We start from the raw sequence: 24,233 nt of genomic DNA on the forward strand, positions 1-24,233 counted from the left end.
CACTGTCTCTGTATTAATTAACTCTGCCTGAAGTATTTTGAAACAGAGAAGGCAAGATGCATTTGTAAGCACTGTCAGATGATCAGGAGTGACAAAGCAGATGCCACATACAAAGCCTTCCTGTGTTACAACCCACTTGCTATCCCCATTTCGATCTTCGGGCTTTCTGCCAAAAGCCTCCCTTTGCAGCAGCAATTCTGGTCCCTCTGTTGGGGATTCCTCATTGACTGCCATGACTCCCCTGTACTTGCTGCATTCTAGTTTCCTGTGTTGATTGCTGGTACGTGCTGGTTGGCACAAGGCAGTCTGATACAGGAAGCTGCTTCTGGCGTTGGCGTCAGCCGACTACTCTCTCACCAGACTGCAAGCAAGTGGCAGGAACAAACATCTCCAATGCAGCTTGCTAATCTTTCATCAATGTCTGACGATACTGCCCGACAAGAGTAAAACATGAAAGTCTGCAGACACTGTGATTGAAGTAAAGCCCACACTCTCCCTTACCACCATTCAGGGCTCAAAACAGTCCTTCCAAGCGTGTATCTGTGGGAGTCATCTACTGCATCCAGTACTCCCTTTGTGGCCTTCTCTACATCAGAAAGACTGGATGCCTATCAGGAGATTGCTTCACTAAGCACCTTCACTCTGTTCACATCAGTGTCAGGGATCTCCTTGTGGCAACCATTTCAATTCTGCACCCCATTCCCGTGCTGACATGTCTGCCCATGGCTCATGTTCTGTCAAACCAAGACCACTCAAATTGAAGGAATAACATCTAATATTCTGTCTGGGCACTCTTCAACCCGATGGCATTAACATCAACTTCTCCAGTTTCTGCTAGCCGACTCCCTGTTCTCCCTTTCTTCCCCGACCCTCTTTCTGTCTCTTTCCTCCAGCTCTCCACCCCTTTTCCCTCTCCATTCACAGAACCATCCCCTTCCCCATCACCTCCTGCCAGTGGGACTGTGCTTCTCCCCCACCATTCTGTTCAGGCACCTGCCTACATTTTGCTCATACCTTGATGAAGGACTCAAGCCTGAAACATTGGTTATGTATCATTATCTTAGTATATAAAGTACACTTTATAAAGTCGGCATTTTGACCCCCAATACCACTGCCACCAACTGTGAAACATGCTTCAGATTTTGGACCCTTGGCTCCACACCAGCAAGTTCTGCCTTTCATTAAACAACAAGTACAAATTGTTTGAATTAAACTCCAACTAACTTCCTTTGGCATGTCACAATTTGATTTTGAATGATTGTATTTCCTCTATCAATCTATTCTGCAAATTAATCTCAATTAGAACATTCAAAGCTTTTTCATCATTTGCTTGACCTGCTGAGTTTCTCCAACATTGCATTAATACTGTCCCACAGGTCACGTAACGAGCTGCAGCCTTCCAATAAGGCATTCCAGCTACGCTGGCCTGCACATAATCTGGCACCACTGATGAGCATCATGCTTCTAGACCATACATGCTTCTGCTCCATTTCCAAGTCAATGCTCTGAGCCCCAATCCAACTATCACCAACTGTGAACATGCTTCAGATTTTGGACCCATGGCTCCAGGCCAGCAAGTTCCGCCTTTCATTAAATAACAGGTATAAATTGTTTGAATGAAACTCTAACCGACTTCCTTTAGCATGTCACAATTTGATTAGAAACAATTGTACAGTACAACTCCAATTATCCAAAATCCTCATTTATCCGAAATTTCTCCGCCTCCAAAATATTTTGTATAAATATCCTCATTTAATCAGAAATCCTCAGTTATCTGAAATTTTTTCGGAGCAGAACTGACCCCACAGGTTGAAAAAAAAACCCAACAGGAAATTAAAATGATGATTGTCCTTATTTCAGGTAACTCTCTTCTCTCCCTCTTTAAATTTTTTATTTACCTACCCCTATTGACTTTCCTCTCCAACTCTCCCTCTCAAACTGCATACCATTGTCTCCCAGCCGCAAGCAGCCGAAAGAATCCCTTGGCCTGACATCATCAAGCAGGATGGCCTCTTGGGCAGGAGCAGGACAGGCATTCACGTTTCCCGCCAATGGCAAAGCTGTTCCAAGTGCATGGAGGATTACGGGTACCAAAGATAGCCACATTGAGCCACCGCGGCCCTGAGTAGGCCCCTGAGGTGCCTGATGAGGTCCTGGAGTGGCAGACATGAAGTTGGACCAGCCCCTGCCAGAACGAGCCCAAGGGGAGACAGGAGCCCACCAACTCACCAGTGAGTGTTCCACCAACCCAGGAAGCCTCCCCGGGATGGCAGCAGCAGTAAGGACGTTTCGGGGGATTAGCGGTGGCAGTTGGGAGGTCTCAGTGATCAACAGCTGCTTTGGGGACGTGTTAAGGATCAGCAGTAGCCAGCATTGTTTTTTGTGAGAATTAAACATTATTTTAATGTTTAAAAAGTCTTCCCTTGTTGTTTGTTGTAGTTTAAACATTGATACTGGGCTGATTTTTAAAAATGACCAGTTATCCAAAAAATTCAGTCATCCAAAATAGGGCCAGTCATGACCATTTTGGATAATTAAAGTTGTACTGTATTCAACCCATTCTGAAATTAATCTCAATTAGAGCATTCAAAGCTTTTTCATTATTTGCTTACAGCCTTGACATCATTCTCCCCTCTGCACTATTCAGTACAACTTTATCAATCCTAATCTGCTGGTACAACCACAATGGTTACAATTCCCCCATTATCACACCACTGTCAGCACAAAGTTTAATTCAAGTTGGACACATGAAGACGAACTATTTAAAGTTGTACGATTGTTTAAATATGGAAGCCATCATATCTTCAAAATTTGTGGTTGATGGATCTATCACACCAAAATATCAACAATTGCCACACTGAAGAAGAGTGTAAAACTGTACAGTTGTGCTAACAGGGTAAAATTGACAGAACTTTAGAAATGACCAGTTAGGTCTCAGTTCTGAGGACCCGACTTAAGGATTGCAAAGAATTAGAGAGGATGCAGAGGAGGAAGAGAAGCAGCATTGATGAGGGTCATTGGCGACCTGATGAAATTAGAGTTGCTGGAACTTTTTTTTTAAATAAGAGCACAGAAGGTTAATGGAAACAAATTAGTAGTATTCAAAATTATAAGCACTTTGCTCTGTCTGGAGAAAGAATCAGTCACCAAAAATTGTAAGCAAAAAAAAACTAGGGGCAATACGAGAAGTTACTTCTGTTAGGATTGGAAATGGACCACATGAAAGATGGGATCAGATCAAAGAGGAACATTCAAAGAGAACTAATCTACAAGAACATTAATCTCAATAGCTCTTTTAAAACATCAACACATCCACATTGGCCAAAGATCCTCCCACGTGTTGTATCACTCCTTATCTCTGAACAGGAGGATAAATAACCAGATTGTACAAATTGAAAGAAATTGGCAAAAGCTCCAGAGCTAAGGTGAAGAAAGTTAACTTTTTATACAAGATTTTTTTTGAACTGGAATCCATGATATGAAAGGGTAAAGGAAGATTTGTTAGCAACTTTCAGAAGGAAATTTGAAAGAAATTGGCAAAAGCTCCAGAGCCAAGGTGAAGAAAGTTAACTTTTTATACAAGATTTGTTTTGAACTGGAATCCATGATATGAAAGGAGAAAGGAAGATTTGTTAGCAACTTTCAGAAAGAAATTAGATAAAGGCTTGACAAATTTCAGGAGCTTTTGCAAAAATCTAGGGGATAGATCTAAAGGGTCAGCTCTTCAAAGAACCAGCACAAGCATGTCAGGCCAAGTGGCCTCCTCTTGTGCCTCAAAATTAAGTTAATCACATTTTTTTTGGTTAAATTACTTTCCAGTCACCTGACAAGGTTCATTGCTAGAACAACTTGTGCTGTCTACAGTGATGTTATATAGTTAAGACATGCTACTGAAAGCTTTCTCCTTAGAGTCACTTGTCATGCTTCACGTATCCAGCAGTCGGAGACAAGCACAGAAAATGACATTTCTGCACTTCTGGAATAGACCAGTAGCTAATGTGAAACCTGAAAATCTGTTGTAAGCATGTTACCAGACATCAAGGGGTTAACAATCAATTAAATCAGACCTTCAAGGCATATAGTGTGAAAGTCAATACCTTCAACCACTGAAAGAGAGCTAGAATAGATTATGATTACAGAGTCTCAATATTCACCTTTGACAGTGATATCTCCATAACTTGGTACCGGAGCCTGTCTGTGCATCAGCAATGGGAACAGCAGCTGGATTACTGAATGTGTTCACTGTCAGTAAACCACACAAGGGGCACCAACAGAGTGCCAGTGATACCTCCTTTCAAAGCCCCTTCTCAAAACAGTGAGAGATTTTGCACTAATCTTCTGACTATTCAGTAATATTAGACTCATGATATTTGAGGATTTTTTTTAAGATAGAATTCAGAATTATTTCTGCATTGATTAAAGGCATTCTCCATTCTTTAAGCATGTATACTGTCCAAAGAAGAGACCCTCATTCTGGAGCTGGGCAGGCAAGGACAACCCTCACATGGCATAGAGCCGGCAGCCAAGAAATGATTGACTGGAACAAGAGGATGAGAACAAATCCTCACATTAGTCAGAATTAGGCCAGGGCCCTTTATGCAACAGAAAGAAAAACTAATTTAAGAGAACAAAGAAAGCATGTAAATAATTAGTTGGGTCAATGTAGAGATTGAGACCTCCACACACAGAAAATTACTATTCTTAACCAATTTCAACCAATGAGGATTTAGCTGATCCCAGTCAAGGCAATATTGGCAATGTCAGAACAGACACTTCTGGTTGATTATTCCTCTCATTCTCGGACAAAAGCACTTCGAATATTGCCTTGATTGAGCCCAAAGCTAGAGAGTGGGAATCAGCCGCTGATCACAAATCTGTGATTCTTGCTGCAATTTGGGCGAAGACAAGATCAAGCTAAATTTTGGGATCAACCTCCCACCCATATTACAATTTAAATGCAAACCCTTACTGACATCAAGACATCATTGATCTTGTTTCCATTTTTTAAAGTCACATTCTACCCCCAGCGCAAGCCAGAGCGAGGGTCTCATAATGGGCATAGAGGGGAATGATAGAACAAATCTGCACAACAGAGAGCTGTAGGGGTGGTTTCAGTGTTGATTATTCTGCAATAAAGCTGCACGTCACCAAGAGCCTCCGCAGAGCGAGCCCTGCACACATCCTTTAACCTAACTAGACACACCTCTGAAGTCTGCGCCCATACCTTCCCGCTTCATCCCCATGGCAAGACACTTCTGGTAGCGGCAGTACTGGCACCGGTTTCGCTGACGCTTGTCAATTATACAGTCCTTGTTATCACGGCAATTGTAGGTAAGGTCTTTGCGCACTGTGCGTTTGAAGAATCCTTTGCAACCTTCACAACTGTAAACGCCGTAATGCTTGCCTGAAAGAATGAGGGGAATATTGTTAAAACGGAGTATGAAACAACGCAAGTCAAATGCAGCATCCATTACTTCAATCCACAGAGAGGCAATGCTTTTTATCAAAAGTGATTAATAACCTTGGCATTCCACACCAGAAATTGGATAAATACTTGAATATAAAATTTGCAGGTTTAAAAAGAAAACATCAGGCAAATAGCTCTTTCAAAGATGATAGTCTCAGTAATTTGCCTTCTTCTGTGGCTTATTCCTCTATGGGGAGTTCTATCTGCTCTCTAGAGTATGTCATAGAGTTTTACAGCACAGAAACAGTCCCTTGGCCAAACATGGCCAACCATTTTCCCTGGGTTCAGCTCATTCCCTCTCAATCTTTCCTGTCCACATATCTGTCTTGTGTCTTCTAAATGCTATGAATGGATCCACCTCAACCCCTTTCTCTCCAAGCTCGTTCAAAATAGCCACTGAATGGAAAAAGGTGCCATCAGATACCTTTAAAATCTTTACCCACTCACCATAAATCTATGCCCCTATGTTTTAAACCATAAGACCTAGGAGGAGAAATTGGCTATTTAGCTCAGAGCCTGCCCCACTATTCAATAATGAGCTGATCTATTTTACCACTCAGCACCACTACCCAGCTTTCTCCTCATAATCTTTGATGCCCTGACTTACCAAGAATCTATCTCTCCCTTAAATACACCCAATAATGTAGCCTCCACAACTGCTGGTGGCAACAAATTCCACTTCTACCCTGGGCAAAGGACAATGGCCATTTATCTTATCCATGCCACTCAAGATTTTGCAAATGCGCTCATGCAAATTGAGGTTTACCAAGCAGAGGGTTTCTCTGATTAAATGATGAGTGCTTCTGTTGCAAGATAGCACAATGAAACATGCCTCCATTTAACACTGGGTATTCTCAGGACGTATCCCGTGAACCAGCACAAATCAATTTGCGAACATATTTATGTACACTTTTAATCTCATTCTATGTCACCCCAATCCCGATGAAAAACATAACAGCCTAAATGAATACTGACAGATGGCTTTGATTTCCATGATCATGAGGCCCTCTGAAAGGCTGTTCATGGCTCACATCAACTCTTGCCTACCAACCAGCTAAACAGATCCACATCTCCATAACTCCCCACTCAGTCCAAGAACACCTGTCCCAACTCCGATGTTCAAATTTGCTGTTGAAAAAGCAGTAGTGGACCAGGAATAACAATGAGATAACAACAAGAAAATGACTGACAGTCAAGTGCCACGATCGTACAGATACACGGTCCTTTATCCGGACAGCTCCAAAATCCTGAGAGAGACCGGCAGCATGAGTCGGGCGGTCATGGGTGGTGGTGCAGGTGGGGGGGGGGGGGGGGGAGACTGGCAGCGCGAGTCGGGTTGTCATGGTTGGGGGGGAGGGGGGTGGAGAGAGAGGGAGACCAGCAGTGCAAGTCAGGTGAAAGGGGGGGGAGGGGGGCTGGCAGCGCAAGTCGGGCCGCCAAGAGGGATGGAAGAAACTGGCAGCATGAGTCGGGCAGGCGATGGGGGTGGAAGAAACTGGCAGCGCGAGTCGGGCAGGCGAGGGGGGAGAGACCGACAGTGCGAGTCGGGCAGGTGAGGGGGAAGAGACTGGCAGCGTGAGTCGGGGGGGGGGGGGGGGGGGGGGGAAGAGACCGGCAGCGCGAGTCGGGGGGGGGGGAAAGAACGGCAGCACGAGTCGGGGGGAAAGACCGACAGCGTGAGTCGGGGGGGAAGAGACCGGCAGTGCGAGTCGGGGGGGAAGAGACCGGCAGCGCGAGTCGGGGGGGAAGAGACCGGCAGCGCGAGTCGGGGGGGAAGAGACCGGCAGCGCGAGTCGGGGGGGAAGAGACCGGCAGCGCGAGTCGGGGGGGAAGAGACCGGCAGCGCGAGTCGGGGGGGAAGAGACCGGCAGCGCGAGTCGGGGGGGTAGAGACCAGCAGTGCGAGTCGGGCAGGCGAGGGGGAAGAGACTGGCAGCGTGAGTCGGGGGGGGGGGGGGGGGGGAAGAGACCGGCAGCGCGAGTCGGGGGGGGAAAGACCGGCAGCGCGAGTCGGGGGGGGAAAGACCGGCAGCGCGAGTCGGGGGGGGAAAGACCGGCAGCGCGAGTCGGGGGGGGAAAGACCGGCAGCGCGAGTCGGGGGGGGAAAGACCGGCAGCGCGAGTCGGGGGGGGAAAGACCGGCAGCGCGAGTCGGGGGGGGAAAGACCGGCAGCGCGAGTCGGGGGGGGGGAAAGACCGGCAGCGCGAGTCAGGGGGGAGAGACCGGCAGCGCGAGTCAGGGGGGGGTGGGGAAGACCGGCAACGCAATTAGAAGGGGGTGGGAGTGGATACAGCGGAACAATTCAGAACACACAGTCCCCCACAGGTTCCGGATAAAGGATTGTGTATCTGTAGTATAGATTGTGGAGGGTCATGTGGCATCTCCATCTGGAAACTGCTGGGAGTGTGGATTGTTGAGGGAAATGTGGCCTCTCTGTCTGGAATCTGGTGGGAATGTGGATTGCAGAGGGTCATATGATCTCTCTTGTTGGAGCCTAGTTGGATATCACCTCACATGCCAAACAAGGGTTAGATCTGCCCAACTGTGAGACTGATGGATGATTGGCCCTGTGATTTGTCCTCCACATCGCAATCTGCACACAGGTGAGGCTGACATACCTTTGGTCCTCACAGGTCACATGGATGGGTCACGCAATGAAAAAGCCAAGTATGTGCAGTCTGTGTGTGTGTGTGTGTGTGTGTGTGTGTGTGTGTGTGTGTGTGTGTGTGTGTGTGTGTGTGTGTGTGTGTGTGTGTGTGTGTGTCTCTCTCTCTCTATTCTGGCTGCTGCATGGAGACCATCACTGAAATTCAGGCTGCTGCCCACAAGTAGCTCCAGAGGGTCAAATGCAATGGTCCTGACCCTAATCCCACGCTGTGGGCAATGCTGGAGACCAGGTTCATTTGATATTTTATATAAATTAATTGTAATTAATTTACTGTTTGTTAGTGTGCTATGCCTGCCAGAGATAGAGAGGTTTACCAATCGGGAGTTGAGGATGTTTAGCAGTGAGTTATTCGCACCTAATGTGCAGTTATTTATTTTCATCCGATGTGCAGTTATTATTGCTGTGTACATGTTCGTCGGTTGTGACTATTGCTAAATTCTACGGTGCGAGCCACGAGCAGCCCCGGGGAGTCAACAGCATCCCGAATCCCGAGCACTGGTGACAATGGAGATCAGGTTCACATATATGTACTCATTTAGTTACACGGTATAATGTGCCTGTGGGTGCTGTACAAGTTAAACCCACGATTCTCATCATACCGTGCCCGTGGGTGGTGGGTACTGAATAAGTTAAACCCTTTTTTTGGTATACCATGCAATGGGTAGTAGGTACTAAACAAGTTAAACCCTCATTTCTCAGTATACCATGCCTGTGGACTGTGCATATTAATCCGTCAGTGTGTGCCCTTTTCGTAAAATACCTGTGTGTAAATATAAATCATTGTTCATAACACGTGCCGAGCTTTCATTCTTTTTGAATCTGAGAAACCCATTCTGAACACAACAATGATGCCAAGATAACCACCTCTCTCTCAATATTATTAAGATGAAGGAAATTATTATCGACTTCCCAAGAGCGGGAAAGAGTACACATCGCTGTTAACATTGGTGTCAATAAAGTCAAGTAGACAGCCTCAAGATCTTCGAATGAACATCTCCAATAACTTAGTGTATCCAAGCTTGCTGATGACACTAAATTTAGTGGAAAAGCAAATTGTGCAGAGGATACACAATCTACTATCTGCTCGGAGGCAAAGTTGGCTCTTTATTGTGACACATTCAAATGAAATTCACAATGAAGCCCAGATGCGTTTTAAACTGTTAATTAGTGAACACAACTAAACTTTAGTTTAGCTTTAGTTGCCCATTCTGAGCCAGCTCTTCAGCGCTTGACGTCCTGTTTTGCGGAAACTGCCAAAATGTTTGGCCTGGAAGTCAGCCTGAAGAAAACTGAGGTCCTCCATCAGCCAGCTCCCCACCATGACTACCAGCCCCCCCACATCTCCATCGGGCACACAAAACTCAAAACGGTCAACCAGTTTACCTATCTTGGCTGCACCATTTCATCGGATGCAAGGATCGACAACGAGATAGACAACAGACTCTCCAAGGCAAATAGCGCCTTTGGAAGACTACACAAGAGAGTCTGGAAAAACAACCAACTGAAAAACCTCACAAAGATTAGCGTATACAGGCCAGTTGTCATACTCACACTCCTGTTTGGCTCCGAATCATGGGTCCTCTACCGGCATCACCTACGCCTCCTAGAACGCTTCCACCAGCGTTGTCTCTGCTCCATCCTCAACATTCATTGGAGCGACTTCATCTCCAACATCGAAGTACTCGAGATGGCAGAGGCCGACAGCATCGAATCCACGCTGCTGAAGATCAAACTGCGCTGGGTAGGTCACGTCTCCAGAATGGAGGACCATCGCCTTCCCAAGATCGTGTTATATGGCAAGCTCTCCACTGGCCACCGAGACAGAGGTGCACCAAAGAAGAGGTAGAAGGACTGCCTAAAGAAATCTCTTGGTGCCTGCCACATTGACCACTGCCAGTGGGCTATCGCCTCAAAGCGTGCATCTTGGCACCTCACAGTTCGGCGGGCAGCAACCTCCTTTGAAGAAGACCGCAGAGCCCGCCTGACAAAAGAAAAAGGAGGAAAAACCCAACACCCAACCCCAACCAACCAATTTTCCCTCGCAACCGCTGCAACCGTGTCTGCCTGTCCCGCATCGGACTTGTCAGCCACAAACGAGCCTGCAGCTGACGTGGACATTACTCCTCCATAAATCTTCGTCCGCGAAGCCAAGCCAAAGAAAAAAGTGAACACAAAAGGATTCAAAGTGGTAACGATCACATCCTTGCTACCATGACTAACGATCAACGGAAAATGTCGGAGCCCCTCTCACCTATCGTCTATCCCGCCATACCTGCTAACTAAAATTTAACCACCGCCAAACCCGTGCACATGCACCAACCATTCTCAGTGAACACCGGCAAAGACAGGTTCCACGCAGCCTCCAGATTGCCACTGATGCCAGCACCCAAACCATCGATTACTAACAATGCACTTTCGGCTTCTACGATACCAGTCCCTAATTATGTCGTCTCAAATAATAATTACACAATTATAAGTAACAATCAAGTATAGTACATTCCAAAATCATGTAGATCTTCTTTCTTCATGCTACACAAGGGCAAAGGTTGCTAGCACATAGTCTTGAAAAAGAGTGATCTTTACCACCACTCTGAACCAGTAAAGTCTGTACTCTTGTGTAGTGGGCATGAGGCAAGGTCCAAAAAAACAACAAAATAAAGTCAGTTTTGGGCTCATTAAAGTACCTCTGTCTCCTCCTATAGATGCCAGACTTTGTTGATGGATCTGTTCAGAAAGTTAGTTTTGGTCTTGATTCGAACATGATGTAGAAGTCCCTTTTAGTTCAGAATTGTTTCAACAATTTTTCCAGTTAACCAGGAGTTTTGAGGTGCTGAATCATCCATGATGATCATGAGGTTTTCTCGTGTGAAGTTGCATCTGATGTTAAACCATTTCTGTCATTCCTGCAGTTGGGGAAGATATTCTTTAATCCCTTTTCCAGAATAAGTCCGACCTATACTGACCTTGCCTCCACCTGCAACAAGCATTTATGTCTTCCTTTTGAAACTACCTTGGTGGCACAGTCTAAGTGCTTCAAGGTCATCTGGATCTGTAGAAGCCTTAGTGATTGGATGACTTGTAGATAGCCTCAGCTTCAGCCTCCTTGTCAAGACTGCACATTTAGGGTGGAATTGAGAACTTTTCACACTGATCTAATTAATCTTTCCCATACACGACCATGGTGTGAGCCAGCAGGGGGATGGAAGATTCAATCATTTCTTTCTTGAGCAGTGATTATGGATCTGATCCTGATTCCAGCTTTCCATTGCCTCCCTCAACTCGTGTTGAGCTCCCACAAAGTTGGTGCCATTATCAGATCGCAGTTCTTTCACTTAACCACGTCTGGCTGTAAAACACCAAAGGGCACTGTTGAAAGAGTCTGTGTCAAGTGATGATGCCACTTCAATGTCAATTTCTCTTACAGCTAGACATGCAAAAATAAAGCCATAGCACTTCACAACACTCCTTCCACGCTTCACTCCAAAGGGCCCAAAATAATAGACTCCAACATACATGAAGGCAGGTTCATCAGGGAGCAACTCTGTCCAGGGGCAAATCTGCCATCTGCTGTTGTCCAGGAGTAGCATTTATACGCTGACAAACAACACATTTTGACACAATTTTTCTGATTGACGCAGTAGCACCAGAAATCCAATATTTTTTGCATAGTCTGGATTACATGGTAGTAACCACCATGACCCACCTCTTCATGAACATGTCAAAGAATTAGATCAGAAATGTGAAAATTCTTGGTTTGTATGACAGGATGTTTAATCTCTTCTGGCATTGCTGCTCTGATAAGTCGCCGACCAACTCTTAATACACCATTCTCCAGAATGGGATTGAGTTTACGAACGTGGCTCGTCCTCTTGACATTCATTCCTTTTCTCAGACTTGAGATTTTGTCTGCAAATCTCTTCTGGCAAAAGCAGATGATCTCCATTTCAGCATTAGGCAGTTCTTCAACTGTGAGACTACTGTTTTCCTGAGTCTCAAGATTTCCTGTCTCCCTTTGTAGCAGATCTCACTAATGGATGTTATCTGGATGAAGCTGAGCAAGAACAATGCTTGCTTGTTTCCTCTTTCTGCTACGATACAGAAGCAGTCCTTTAAGTTTGAGCATCCACGCAACTGCTCTTTTCAAATGAGTCCAGGATGAAAGATTAAGCAAGTTATTGGATCCACATCTTCAGACGTTATCTAAGCAGCATTTACAGTTCTGCTCCTGCTTTAAGAGTCCTTTGGTGAGATTTCTTCCATTCGATCAGGATTTTGAGGCCACTCTTCCTGAGGCTTCCTTGGGAAGCCATGTCTGTTGGATTATTAACTATGTGCATGCGAGACTTTGTCAATTTCAGCAACTCTGTTGGCCACTAAGGTTCAGAACCCTGTGGTCTTTTTGTTGATGTATTTAAGCACAGAGGTGCTATTGGTCCAAAACATGGACTCTGCTAATTTCATCTGCAACTCTTTACTCCACACCATTTCTGCTCACCATAATGACAGCAGTCAACTCCATTTGAAGGATAATGGCTGGCTTTAATGGAGCCACTCTTGCTTTTCCCATCACAAACCCACAATGTACCTGACCATTGAGTAATAGGTAATAACAGTTCCATAACCATCCTCACAAACATCAGCAAAATGATGCAGTTAAGCAAACCCAATGAATGGGTTTGAAGCATCTGTCAACCTTAAGGACTTCCAGGTTATGACAATCCTGAATCCAACACATCCATTCCTGTACAATGGAGTCTGGTATCGTGTCGTCCCAACCAATCCTTTTCCTAAAAAAATCTCACAGGATCTTCTTGGCAGTCAGGACTACTGGTGCCAATATTCCTGGGGGATCATATACTGAACTGACTGTTGAAAGGATTCCCCCTTCTTGTGAAGGGTCAGTCTTTCAAGATCATTTTGAACTTCAAAACATCAGACTGAACGCACCATTGTATACCTAACACCTCTCCACAGGAAGGTTGTCATGATCCAAGTCCAGATTCTTCATTTCTTTTGCTCTCTCTGTTTCAGGTATGGCAGCCAACACGTGACAACCATTTCTTATCCACTTGTTAAGTAGAAAGCCTCCCTTGAAACAATTCACTCATAGCTGAAGATAAAGAGCTATTGCATTTTCTTCTGAGGCTGATGAAGTGAGGCGATCATCCACATAGAAGTTGTTCATGATGGTGTTTACAGCCTGAGGACTAAACTGTTTCACATTGTCCTCAGCACATTTCCTCAGGGAAAGGTTCACACAACTTGGAGATAAAGTTGCTCCAAATAGATGCACTGTCATTCTGTATTCCACCATGTTCTGGCTGTAATCTCCATCAGGCCACCAGAGGAACTGTAACAAGTCATGGTCTTCATTTGGTACCTTCTCCTGGTGGAATATTGCTTCAATATCTGCAGTGATGACAACAGGTTCTTTACAGAATCTAGCCAAGATTCCTATCAATGTACTGGTCAGGTCTGGCCCCTGTAAGAGCTGAGAATTTATTGAAACACCCTGCAATGTCACTCCACAGTCAAACACCAGTCAAAGCTTTTTTTACTTTTGTGGATGCAAAACCCCATGGTGTGGTAGATACCTTTTTTTTTTGCCATCACTACATTCCAAAACACCATTTGGTACTTTCTCTGCATAATCTTTGGATATCATGTCAGACATGAATTTGGTGTAGTCCAAATGAAAAGAAGAATCCATCTTGAATTTTCTCTTGAGGTTCAGTGTACGTGGTTCAGCAATACTTCTATCATCAAGCATGCATATTTCTCTTTCCTTTAAAGGAGTTCCAATGCAATAATAGTTATCGACTAGATTGGCAGATTTTGAGACTAAATCCAAGAACTGCTAGTCTTCTCTTGAAGGTTATTGGTCGCCACTGAGGCACTCGGGAAAGTCAGTCCTGATTTGCTGTTCCTACAGCTCATCAAGTTTCACAACTAACATCCTGTTGACACTTGTCACTGACTGCTTCTGAGAACTATCATCTTTTCTTCCTAATGGTCCATTAGTCGTCCAACCAAGCATGGTTTTGACAGCACAAAGTCCGTAGCCCACTCTCCATATTACTCCAGAGCCTTTGATACATTTGAGCCAATCAACAACTCTATCTCATATCCAATTTCAGGAATATGAACATTCCTTAGATGAGACCACCAATCAATATCATTTTGATGTGAGAGGTTTCCTTTGTTCACAGGCATAGTCTTCTGAGTGTATATGCCTGGGACATCTCAAAACTCCCTGCTGTCCAGTCCAAAGACCTCTAAGCCTGAAACAACTCTGTTTTCAACAACATTCCTTTGACCCATAGTTCTCAAAAGAATATTTGACTTTCTTCCCTGAAGATTAAGCTTATGCATTAGCCCCACTGTTCAAAATGATGCAATGCTACCTGGGTCAAGAAATGCATAAGTATGTACTGTTACACCACCCTTCCTGGCCTTGACTTGTACAGGCACAATTGACAGTTTGCAGATATCTTGATCAGCCCCAGTAAGATCACCTGTCTGAACAGAGGCTACAGCACTGTTCTTGGTTGCTTCCTTTCTTTCTGCTTGCTCCTTTTCCATTTCCTTCTTCCCTTGGTGAATATGGAGCATTCTGGGATGCTTTAAACCACATATGTGGCAGCTGAGTCACTTCCTGCAGTTTTTGCTGACATGTCCTTTACACAAACAGCCAAAACATACTTCCTTTTCTTTTAGGAATGCAATTTTCTCCCTATTTTCCCTCTTTTCCAACTGTGGATACATGTTCAAAGCATGTCCACCTCCACAGAACAAACAGCTCTTCACAGCAGGCAAACTCTCCTTTTCCTTAGTTCTTTTAACATTTTCCTTATCTGCAACTATCACAGTGGTGGCAAAGAAGCCTCCTTTTATTCTTGGTCCTCCTTACATCTTTGCTCATCAATAGAGTGTCATTGATATCTCCAAATACTGGATCTGTTCCAATCTTCACTTGCCTTTCAAGGAAGTCCACCATATCCTTAAAGGTAGCTTTTTCTGGAAATCACAGATCACAGTTCTCCATATATCCCTCAGCCGGTACAGCAATTTCCTTAAGATGACTAGCATATTCGCAGGCATGTCACGCTCATGAATGTAGTTGATATCTTCCATGGCATTATAACATCCTCATGGAAAAAAGGAGTATGCCTATAGAGCTTTTTTGTCATCCGGAATTGACAGCCATGAAAAAACCTTCCCCATATAAGCTGTAGCAATTTTATGCTCATTGCCAAAATGTTCCTGTTGTAAAGACTTTGCCTTCCCGAATCCTCTGTCTGAGGCCTTATGTAGGCAACTCCTTACGTTCCGTTGGCTGTCCTGTTGTGTACTGTTCCAGATAATAAAGGCAATCTCTGTAGTTTTTGTTCTTGCTTTCAATATTGTGTTCAGAGGATTCAATGAATGCTTGGTACTGAAGTGGGTCACCATCAAAAACTTTAATCTCCTTCTTAGGCATGAAAGAGAGACACTGTAGCTAGATTAATGGTGCAGTGATTTCATTTTGCCTTTCCATGGCTGAGAATGTGTTGCTCTGTTCACTATTGCTTGAGGCAGGTAACGTAGCAGACATGTCATATGTGCATGTTCACCCAGATTTCTGATGCTTGACTGGTGTCAAGGGAGCTGTGGTGAGAGACTGGACTTGAGCTACAGCTCTGTCTGCAGTTCCTATTATTGGTGTTTGTGGATTGATAACACCGTGCTTTGAGACAATTTGTCCATGTGTATGCATGTCTTGTAACAGAGGTACAAAAGCATCAATCTTAATAATGTGTTTTCTTTTCCTGTTGTCCTTTCTCAAAATCTGACTCCATACTATCAGAAATTTCAAATAAGTTGCTTTGAACACTGGATCTCTTTGAGGTTCCTAGTATCTTCGCTTTGGCCATAATATCAGCAAAGTTTGCTTCCAGCTCCATCTGCTCTTTTTTCCTCCTTAGCTGCTTCTCCTTCTCCTGTTCTTCTGAGGCATATTTGTCCATAAGTGATTTTTGTTGTACAAGACTAGCCACTTCAGCCTCAGCCTTTACACGTGCAGTACTGGAAACTCTGGAGCTAAATCCAGAAAAACCTTGTTTGCTTTCCCTGCTTCCAACATTCGACACCCTGTCACCTGGTTGTACTTCATCCTGCATGTCAGATGTTGCCTTAATATTTGACTTTTTCTCCAGTTTGAATTGCATATCCTTTGCATCTTCATCACCATTTTGTGACACAAATTCAGCCATTTCAAAGTTGTTGGCTTTAAACTCAGTTGATATCTTCTGCAGTGGTTTTAATCGCACCTCAGTGGCGATGATGGCGGCAGTGGCCATTTTACACATCTCCATCCAACTGTCGGCCAAGCTCGAGCACCAAGCACGCACAACTCAAGCCCAATATCAACAGTCCCCAATGGACAAGCGTCATCACATCCATATTGTGTTCACACTAAATAAATACCCAGAAGGAATCCACAAATATAATCCTAGCACTTCTGATGGCTATGAATCGTTGGTGTCAACAAGCAAGTTTCCATCACGGCAGTAGTCAATTATATCGTTGTGATTCTCGGCAAAAAACTCTGCCAGTGTGCAGATAGGACATTTTGCTCTAGGATTAGAAGCCCTGGATTGCTCTGTGACTGAATCTCAGACCAATGGAGACAGATGTCTGTGCTTGGCATTTCTAACATGTTTTCAGTATCAATCCAAACTGAAGAGAGGAAATGTCTATTCAGTGCTATCGTAGATGCGGCTAATTTCTGTTGACTAAAATTCCTGCCTATTTTCTGTTCACTAAAATGTAGCGACTACTGACCATAAAAAAAGTCAATTGGAGGCTACGTGGGCTACTGTGACACATTTGAATCAATCCATAATGAAATCCAAATGCGTTTTAAACTGTTTTATTAGTGAACACAAAAGGACTCAATGTGGTAATGATCACATCCTTGCAAACGTTACTAACAGTCAACAGAAAATATCAGAGCCCTACTTACCCACCGTCTATCCTGCTATAACAGTCAACGCGGGCTAACTAAAATTCAACCCCCACAAAACTCGCATGCATGCGCCAACCATCCACAGTGAACAGCGTGTGCTCACTGGTAGCAACAGAATGCACGCAGCTTCCGGACCTCGGAACACTGCCGACACCCACAGCTAAAACATCGACCACAAACAACGCACTTTTGGCTACAGTCAGATTATCATTTGGCAAGCGATTGCAGCAGGCAATAAGATAATTGTAAGTATAGTTTGGATACGATTCTATATTATATTGTACTATATACAAAACTATAAATAAAATTTAAAAAAGAAGGCAAATAGAATGTTAGCCCTCATTGCAAGAGGGATGGAATTTAAGAGCAGGAAAATTATGCTGCAACTGTACATGATACTGCATCTGGAGTACTGTGTGCAATTCTGGTCTCCTTACTTGAGGAAGAATGTACTGGCTTTAGAGGTGGTGCAGAGGAGGTTCACCAGATTAATTCCAGAGATGAAGGGGTTAGCTTATGAGGAGATTGAGTCACCTGGAAACACACTTGTTGACATTTAGAAGAATGAGAGGGGATCTTGTAAAGAAATATAACATTGTTGAAGGCATAGATAGGAAAGAGATAGGCATAGATAGGCAAGTGGTTTCCATTGGTGGGGGAGACTAGAACTAGGAGACATAGCCTCAAGATTCAGGGTAGTAGATTTAGAACAGAGATGAGGAAGAACTGCTTTTCCCATAGGGTGGTGATTCTGTGGAATTCACTGTCCATTGAAACAGTGGAGGTTACGTCAGAAAATATATTTTAAGACAAGGTTGGATATATTTTTTTTTACATAGAAGGGGAATTAAGGGATATGGGGAAAGGCAAGTAGAGCCGAGCCTATCATCAAATCAGCCGTGATCTCATGGAATGGCAGAGCAGGTTCGACAGGCCGACACTTGCTCCTATTTCTTATGACCCAGGACAAACACATGGAAGCAATGGTTAAGAAACCAACTCCAACGCACCTACTTTCTTAGAAGATGAAGGATGTTTGGCGCAGTCCTCCATCCCTCAACAATTTACACATGTGCACCGTTGAAAGAATTTTTGCTGGATGCACCACAGCGTGGTGTAGGAAAAGTTCTACCCAATTTCAGAAAAGGCAGCGAAAGGCAGTGAATGCAGCTCATAATGAAAACCTCCCTCCCTTCCATGGACCACTTTTACATCTCCTGTTGTATTAGAAAGGCAGCTAAGATACTGAAAGATCCATCACACCCAGACCCACTATTTTCACCCTTCTCCAATCAGAGAGAAGGCTTAAGAGTGTGAAAGCATCCACCAACAGGCTTAAAGACAGTTTCTTCCCTACAACCATTAGCTTCTCGAATGAACCCGTAACAGTACTCATGTTGTCCTTGGTTGGTGCTAATTGATCTTTCTTTTCAGCATTATCATGCACTCTGTAAACTGTGGTCCATGCACGCCTGTATGTAATTCTAGAGATAGCCTGTTGGTCTGTTCACAGAAGAACTCTTCGCATTGTACAAGGTATTTTGTGACAAACGTACAAACTTAACCTAGTACTGGTGCATAAGATAGATTGAGATTCTAAATCTCTTTAAGGGTACTCATGTGAAAAAGGAAATGGTGAACTTGGGAGGTGGTCTCACCATGGTCATTCTGGCTACATTCCAGTAATGGACTCTTTATGGAAGCAGGTGGCAAAATGCCAACACTTGGGACTTTATATGCAGTTCAATTAAATTTTGACAGAGTGGATTGGTTCTGTGGGGGGGAAAGTTTCACATTTTGAACCAAGTTAATCTATTTGTACTGAATTGTTAAGTACCTTATCTGAGCACATCCATTGAGGCAGAGTGGACCAAACCATTCCACAGCCTGTACATTGTGAATCACTGTAACTCATGTATGAGCAGCAACTTTCTGATATCAAGAACTTTTAAGATGTTGGACAGAAAGATTAGGATTAAAATGGTGGAAGCAACATAGGATGCTACAAGTAACAGGACAAAGACCTCTGTATTTTCACAGAACTCTAAGGCAAGCCACTTTGAAGAAGTGAAGGAAAGTTCAAAATGAGGACAGCAAACCTGCCAATTGGTAATGAATGAATGAACGAACATGGTGTTGATACAGAGCAATGGTATTCTCGAGTGGCTCAAAACATGCACGCACCTGAAGACCTGTCCCCACAAATGGCACAGATGTGTTTGGTGAGCAAAACTGGACAGCTTGAAGAGTGAGATGGTATCTTAAGCACGCCATTGATTCCTAAAGGTGGCTTCACATCCTCTGTGCTGCTTACCGAATTCATAGGTGAGTTTACCTGCAACACAAGAGTAACATCTGAAATTGAAAGTTTTCTGTACAGACAAAAAAAACCCCAATCTAACCACATTATACCATCCAATCCCTGTGAAGAAGACACATGTGGAAACTAGCTAATAAAGGAAATATTAAGCATTCATACAGAGTTAACAGCAGCATTCTTTCCTCAATACACAAGGAAAAGGATCAGCATTTTAGAATAGCATTGACATTCCTTAGAAATTCTATTACTTTCACAATGCTATCACATTACACTAAGTTAATTTCTTCTATTGCTCCTCAAGTACAGGACCTCAGGGAATCAAATTAGATTGGGGCTCATGAACTTGGGAGGCTACCTCTGTGAAGACCCTTACACGGGGGTAGAACCCAGGGATCATCAAGTTGGGAACTTCAGACTCAGAACTCCTCTCGGGTAAGTTTTAAATTTAAATTTTTATTTACAGCATGGTAGAAGCCGATTCTGGCCATTTAAACCCATGCTGCCCAATTATACCCAAATTATTCAACCACCCTGTATGTTTTGAAGGGTGGGAGGAAACCAGAGCAAACCCATGCAAACACAAGAACATACAAACTCATTACAGACAGTGCCAGATTCGAACCTGGGTTACTGGCGCTGTAAAAGTATTGTGCTAACTAACAGCTACGCTAACTGTGCTGCCCGTTTTGACCCGTGAAATTTATTTTAGTGCGGAAATGGGGCCCAAGTAAACCTAGGAATGCAGGAGCCCAAACAAACCTTACGGACATGGATCTTGGAGACAGGTATCTGTCAGTTCACCAAAAGCTTTTCATGCATAAACTGGAATACAATTCTACCAATCCCATCACACAGTTTAAACAGGGATTACTGCCCCACTGTCAACGCAGATCCCTTGTGTAACAAGGAGCAGGGAATGCAGAATTTTCTTGCTGTGTCCAAATCTCAGACCAGGTCAGCAATTAAAGTTCAAACAATATTACTACGAAGAAAACCACAGCACAAGCTTTCATCAGCACCTTCCAAGGGAATATGTGATGCGCATCATTGATTGCAAAGTGTTAATGGTTATCAGTGGTGTTAAACCATTGTGTTGTGTACTTCCAGAAGGAGCTTGAGAGTACAAAGGGCTTGTACACTACTTACAATTCTGGAATTTTGAGTTACCAATCTATCACGAATGAAAAAAAGCCAATTCAAGCTCAAACTATACAAAATATTTCACAAATACAATGAATCTCAACTCAACATAAAGGTAATTTTACAAAGATTAAGAGATATTTGAAGAGAGAGTCTTTGCACATTCCACTCCAACAACCACCTGTAAGCATCTTCATTGGGAGAATTTGATGGCAGCACATAGAGATAGCTCTTCCTGTATCCAATTACTTTTTAAAAATCCTCATTATCCCTTGCATTTGTTCTCATTTTTTTTTTTAATTTTTTTTTCCCATCAAGCTCCTGCTCCTGCAGTGGTATTGAAACAACCCCTTATTAAGATGATACATTAAATCCTGTGTCTTTAACCACTGGACTTTTGTCCCTCCAATCTTCTCTTCAGATTCTGGATGATGACAACACTAGTCAGTCCATATTGAATAATATAAAATCATATTATTTTTCCTTGATTCTTTCTTAAATGCTCACCTGAGGTTAACAGGATGTTTATTTCCCTGAACAATCAAAAGCACTGTAGATTCTGCAAATCTTACAAAGGATCTCAGCCCAAAACATTAATTATGTTTCACTTCCAGCAGATGTCTACCAACATGCGACTGTTCCCAGCACTTTTGTCTTCTGTTCGTTATTACTGTGGATTTGTATATGTTCTCTGATTTTACCCTACAGATTTGTGGGTGCCTATGTATTCTTATTCACATAATATCCATCAAACCGCAGAACATTGCAGCATAGGAAACAGACCCTTTAGCCCTTCTAGTCTGTGCCTTATCCTTATTATTCTGTCTTCCCACTGACAGGCACCCATTCTATACCCCTCCCAAACATGTACCTGTCCAGATTTTTCTTAAATGTTAAATTGAGCCCTCATTCACCACTTCAGCTGGCAGCTCGCATCATCCTCCCACTACTCTCTGTGTGAAGAAATTTCCCCCAATGTTCCCCTATACTTCTTAACTTTCACCCTTAACCATGTCTTCTGGTTTTATCTTATCCAACCTCAATGGAAAAAACCTACTTTCATTTACTCTATCATAATCTTGTAAACCTACATCAAATCTCCCTCCCTTCTTCTTAGCTCCAAGGAATAAAGTCCTAACCTGTTTAACCTTTCCCTGCTACTCAGTTCAAGTCCCAGCAACATCCTAGTAAATCTTCTCTGCACTCTTTCAATTTTATTGATAATCTTGCCTGTAGTTAGGTGACCAAAACTGTACACAATATTCCAAATTTGGCCTCAACTTTACCACAACATCCCAACTTCTATACTCAATACTTTGATTTATGAAGGCCAATGTGCCAAAAGCTTTCTTTACAACCCTATCTTCCTGTGAGACCACTTCCGTGTATCTGAATTATGAATCTGTACTCCCAGATCCGCCTGTTCTACCGCACATTTAACTTCTATGACCTATCTTGGTTTGTCCTTCCAAAATGCAACACCTCACACATGTCTGCATTAAACTTGTCAGCATTGTCATTTCAGGACGACTGCTGAAAGAGGAGCGAGGTATTTGGGAGAACTGTGAATATCGGGAACCAGCTGGAGGTGAGTAGAGTTCCAAGGGAGCAGAGAGAAAGTTAAGCATTAAATAGAACGGTGATTGGTGGAAGGAGTAATAAAGATAAGGGGCAGTGACAAATAAAAAGAGGGTAGCTCAAGTGGAGCAGCCAGTGGAAAGCGGCCAAGGTGTGAGTGGCCCTGTGTAGGAGTGGGACTTAGAGGCTTTGGCTTTTAGAGGCTGAGAACAAGCTTGATTCCAGTGAGTTAAGGACAAGATATTTGTATTTAAATTAGGAAGAGTTAATGGAGACAGCTAGGGCACTGGAATGCTCCAATTGCAGGATATGGGAAATCTGGGACAGCACAATTGTCCCTGATGACTATACCTGAATCAGAAGCCATGGATGATTGTGGTTGTGCACGTGCTGCTCAAGAACCAAGATGCTGCCTTCAGAATGACAAGGTAGTCCTAGCTATTGCAAGATGTCTACGGCCATCAGGGAAGCAAAGCGAGCATATCCCCAGTGCATTCAGTCACTTTCTGGACAGCAAGGATATGCACGGCTGTGGAAAGGCATTCATTACCAACCACAAGACTACACCATCTGCCTGTACTGGTGATGCCTCCCTCCCAGATGCACTGAACAACTCTATGCATGTTTTGAGGTGAAAAGATGACATGGCAGCAAAGACGACCTCCTCTCTGATCTTTTAACATCTTCTCATCGAGATCTTTTAATATCTCTCTGAGGAGCAACGTGGTCCCAATGTACTTCAAATCTGCTACCATTGTCCCCATACCAACGAAGTCCTGCCTCAATGATTACCGCCCTGTCACACTTACATCCATCATCATGAAGTGCATCGAGAGGCTCATCATGGGGCACATCAAGCTCCTGCTGCCCCCATCACTAGACCCCATCCAGTTTGCATACAGTCCTAACCACTCTACGGATGATGCCATCGCACTGCCCTCCATCTAGCCCTCACCCACCTGGAAAACAAGAACTCTAATGTTTGAATGCTGTTTATTGACTTCAGCTCGGAATTCAACACAATTATACCACAGTATGATAAGGAAGTTGAGCCTGCTGGGTCTAAACACCTCACTCTGCAAAATTGATTCTCAACTTCTTATCGGGGAGACCCCAGGCAGACAGATTGGAAACAGCACCTCCAAGACCATCACACTGAGCATGGGAGCTCCCCAGGGCTACGTGCTTAAAACACTGCTGTTCACTCTTCTGAGCCACAACTGTGCAGCATCAAGTTCACTGATGACATGACCTTGGTAGGCCTGATTAGTAAGAATGAGTAGTCAGCACACAGAGATAAGTCACTGGTGCAGTGCCAAGAACCTGTATCTAAACATTAAAAAAACCAAAAGAGATGGATGTCAACTTCAGGAGGGCCGAGGTGGGGGGAGGGGTGGAAACCACATTCCACCAACCAGTGACGGCTCCACCGTTGAGGTCGTCAAGCTCCTTGGAGTGCACTAGGTGGAGAAATTTACCTGGTCCCTTAACACCAGCTCCATAGCCAAGAAACCAAAGCAGCGCCTCACCTTCCTGCAAGTGTGAGGCAAATTCATCTCCCACCCTCCATCCTCACTACATTCTACAGAGAATGTATCAAGAGCATCTTGTGCAACTGCATCACCGCCTGGTTTGGAAGCTGTACCTCCTCTGATCACAGCTGTACCTCCTCTGACCCTGCATAGGATAATGAAGTCAGCAGAAAAGATCATTGGGGGTTCTCTTCCTACCACGAAGGGCATCTACAACACTCAATGCAACACATCCCTCTCATAAACTGTTCTCCCTCCTGCCATCTGGTAGGAGGCATCGTAGCACTTGGAACCTTACATCCAGATTGACCAACAGTTTTTCCTCCCCACCAAGCCATCAGGCTCCTGAATTCACAAAATGTATGTGGATAGTGTTCTGTGGATATCTTAATATTTTAAACTGTTTAATATATTCTAACTTATAATTATGTAAATATGCTCTGAGGTCATGGAGAAACACTATCTCATCCTTACTGTGCGAGCATGGTATAAACAATATGACTTGATATAGATGGTAAACAA

General features: G+C 43.8%; 1 protein-coding gene across 10 annotated transcripts in view; it reads right to left on the reverse strand.

Annotated features, from left to right (window-relative positions):
• LOC138760765 (retinoic acid receptor RXR-alpha-A) overlaps positions 1 to 24,233 on the reverse strand; it is a 128,022-nt gene that overhangs the window by 19,026 nt on the left and 84,763 nt on the right. For 8 of the 10 annotated variants that reach the window (XM_069931834.1, XM_069931851.1, XM_069931857.1 and 5 more), the window contains 2 exons: positions 19,326 to 19,476; positions 5,204 to 5,404 (listed from right to left, as the gene is read on the reverse strand). In XM_069931834.1, the coding sequence (XP_069787935.1) occupies positions 5,204 to 5,404; positions 19,326 to 19,476 (352 nt within the window). The remainder of the gene's footprint in view (positions 1 to 5,203; positions 5,405 to 19,325; positions 19,477 to 24,233) is intronic. The other 2 variants (XM_069931825.1, XM_069931843.1) reach the window with 2 other exon arrangements.

The sequence above is a fragment of the Narcine bancroftii genome, chromosome 1, assembly GCF_036971445.1.
Source record: "Narcine bancroftii isolate sNarBan1 chromosome 1, sNarBan1.hap1, whole genome shotgun sequence".
In the NCBI taxonomy this organism is placed as follows: Eukaryota; Metazoa; Chordata; class Chondrichthyes; order Torpediniformes; family Narcinidae; genus Narcine; species Narcine bancroftii.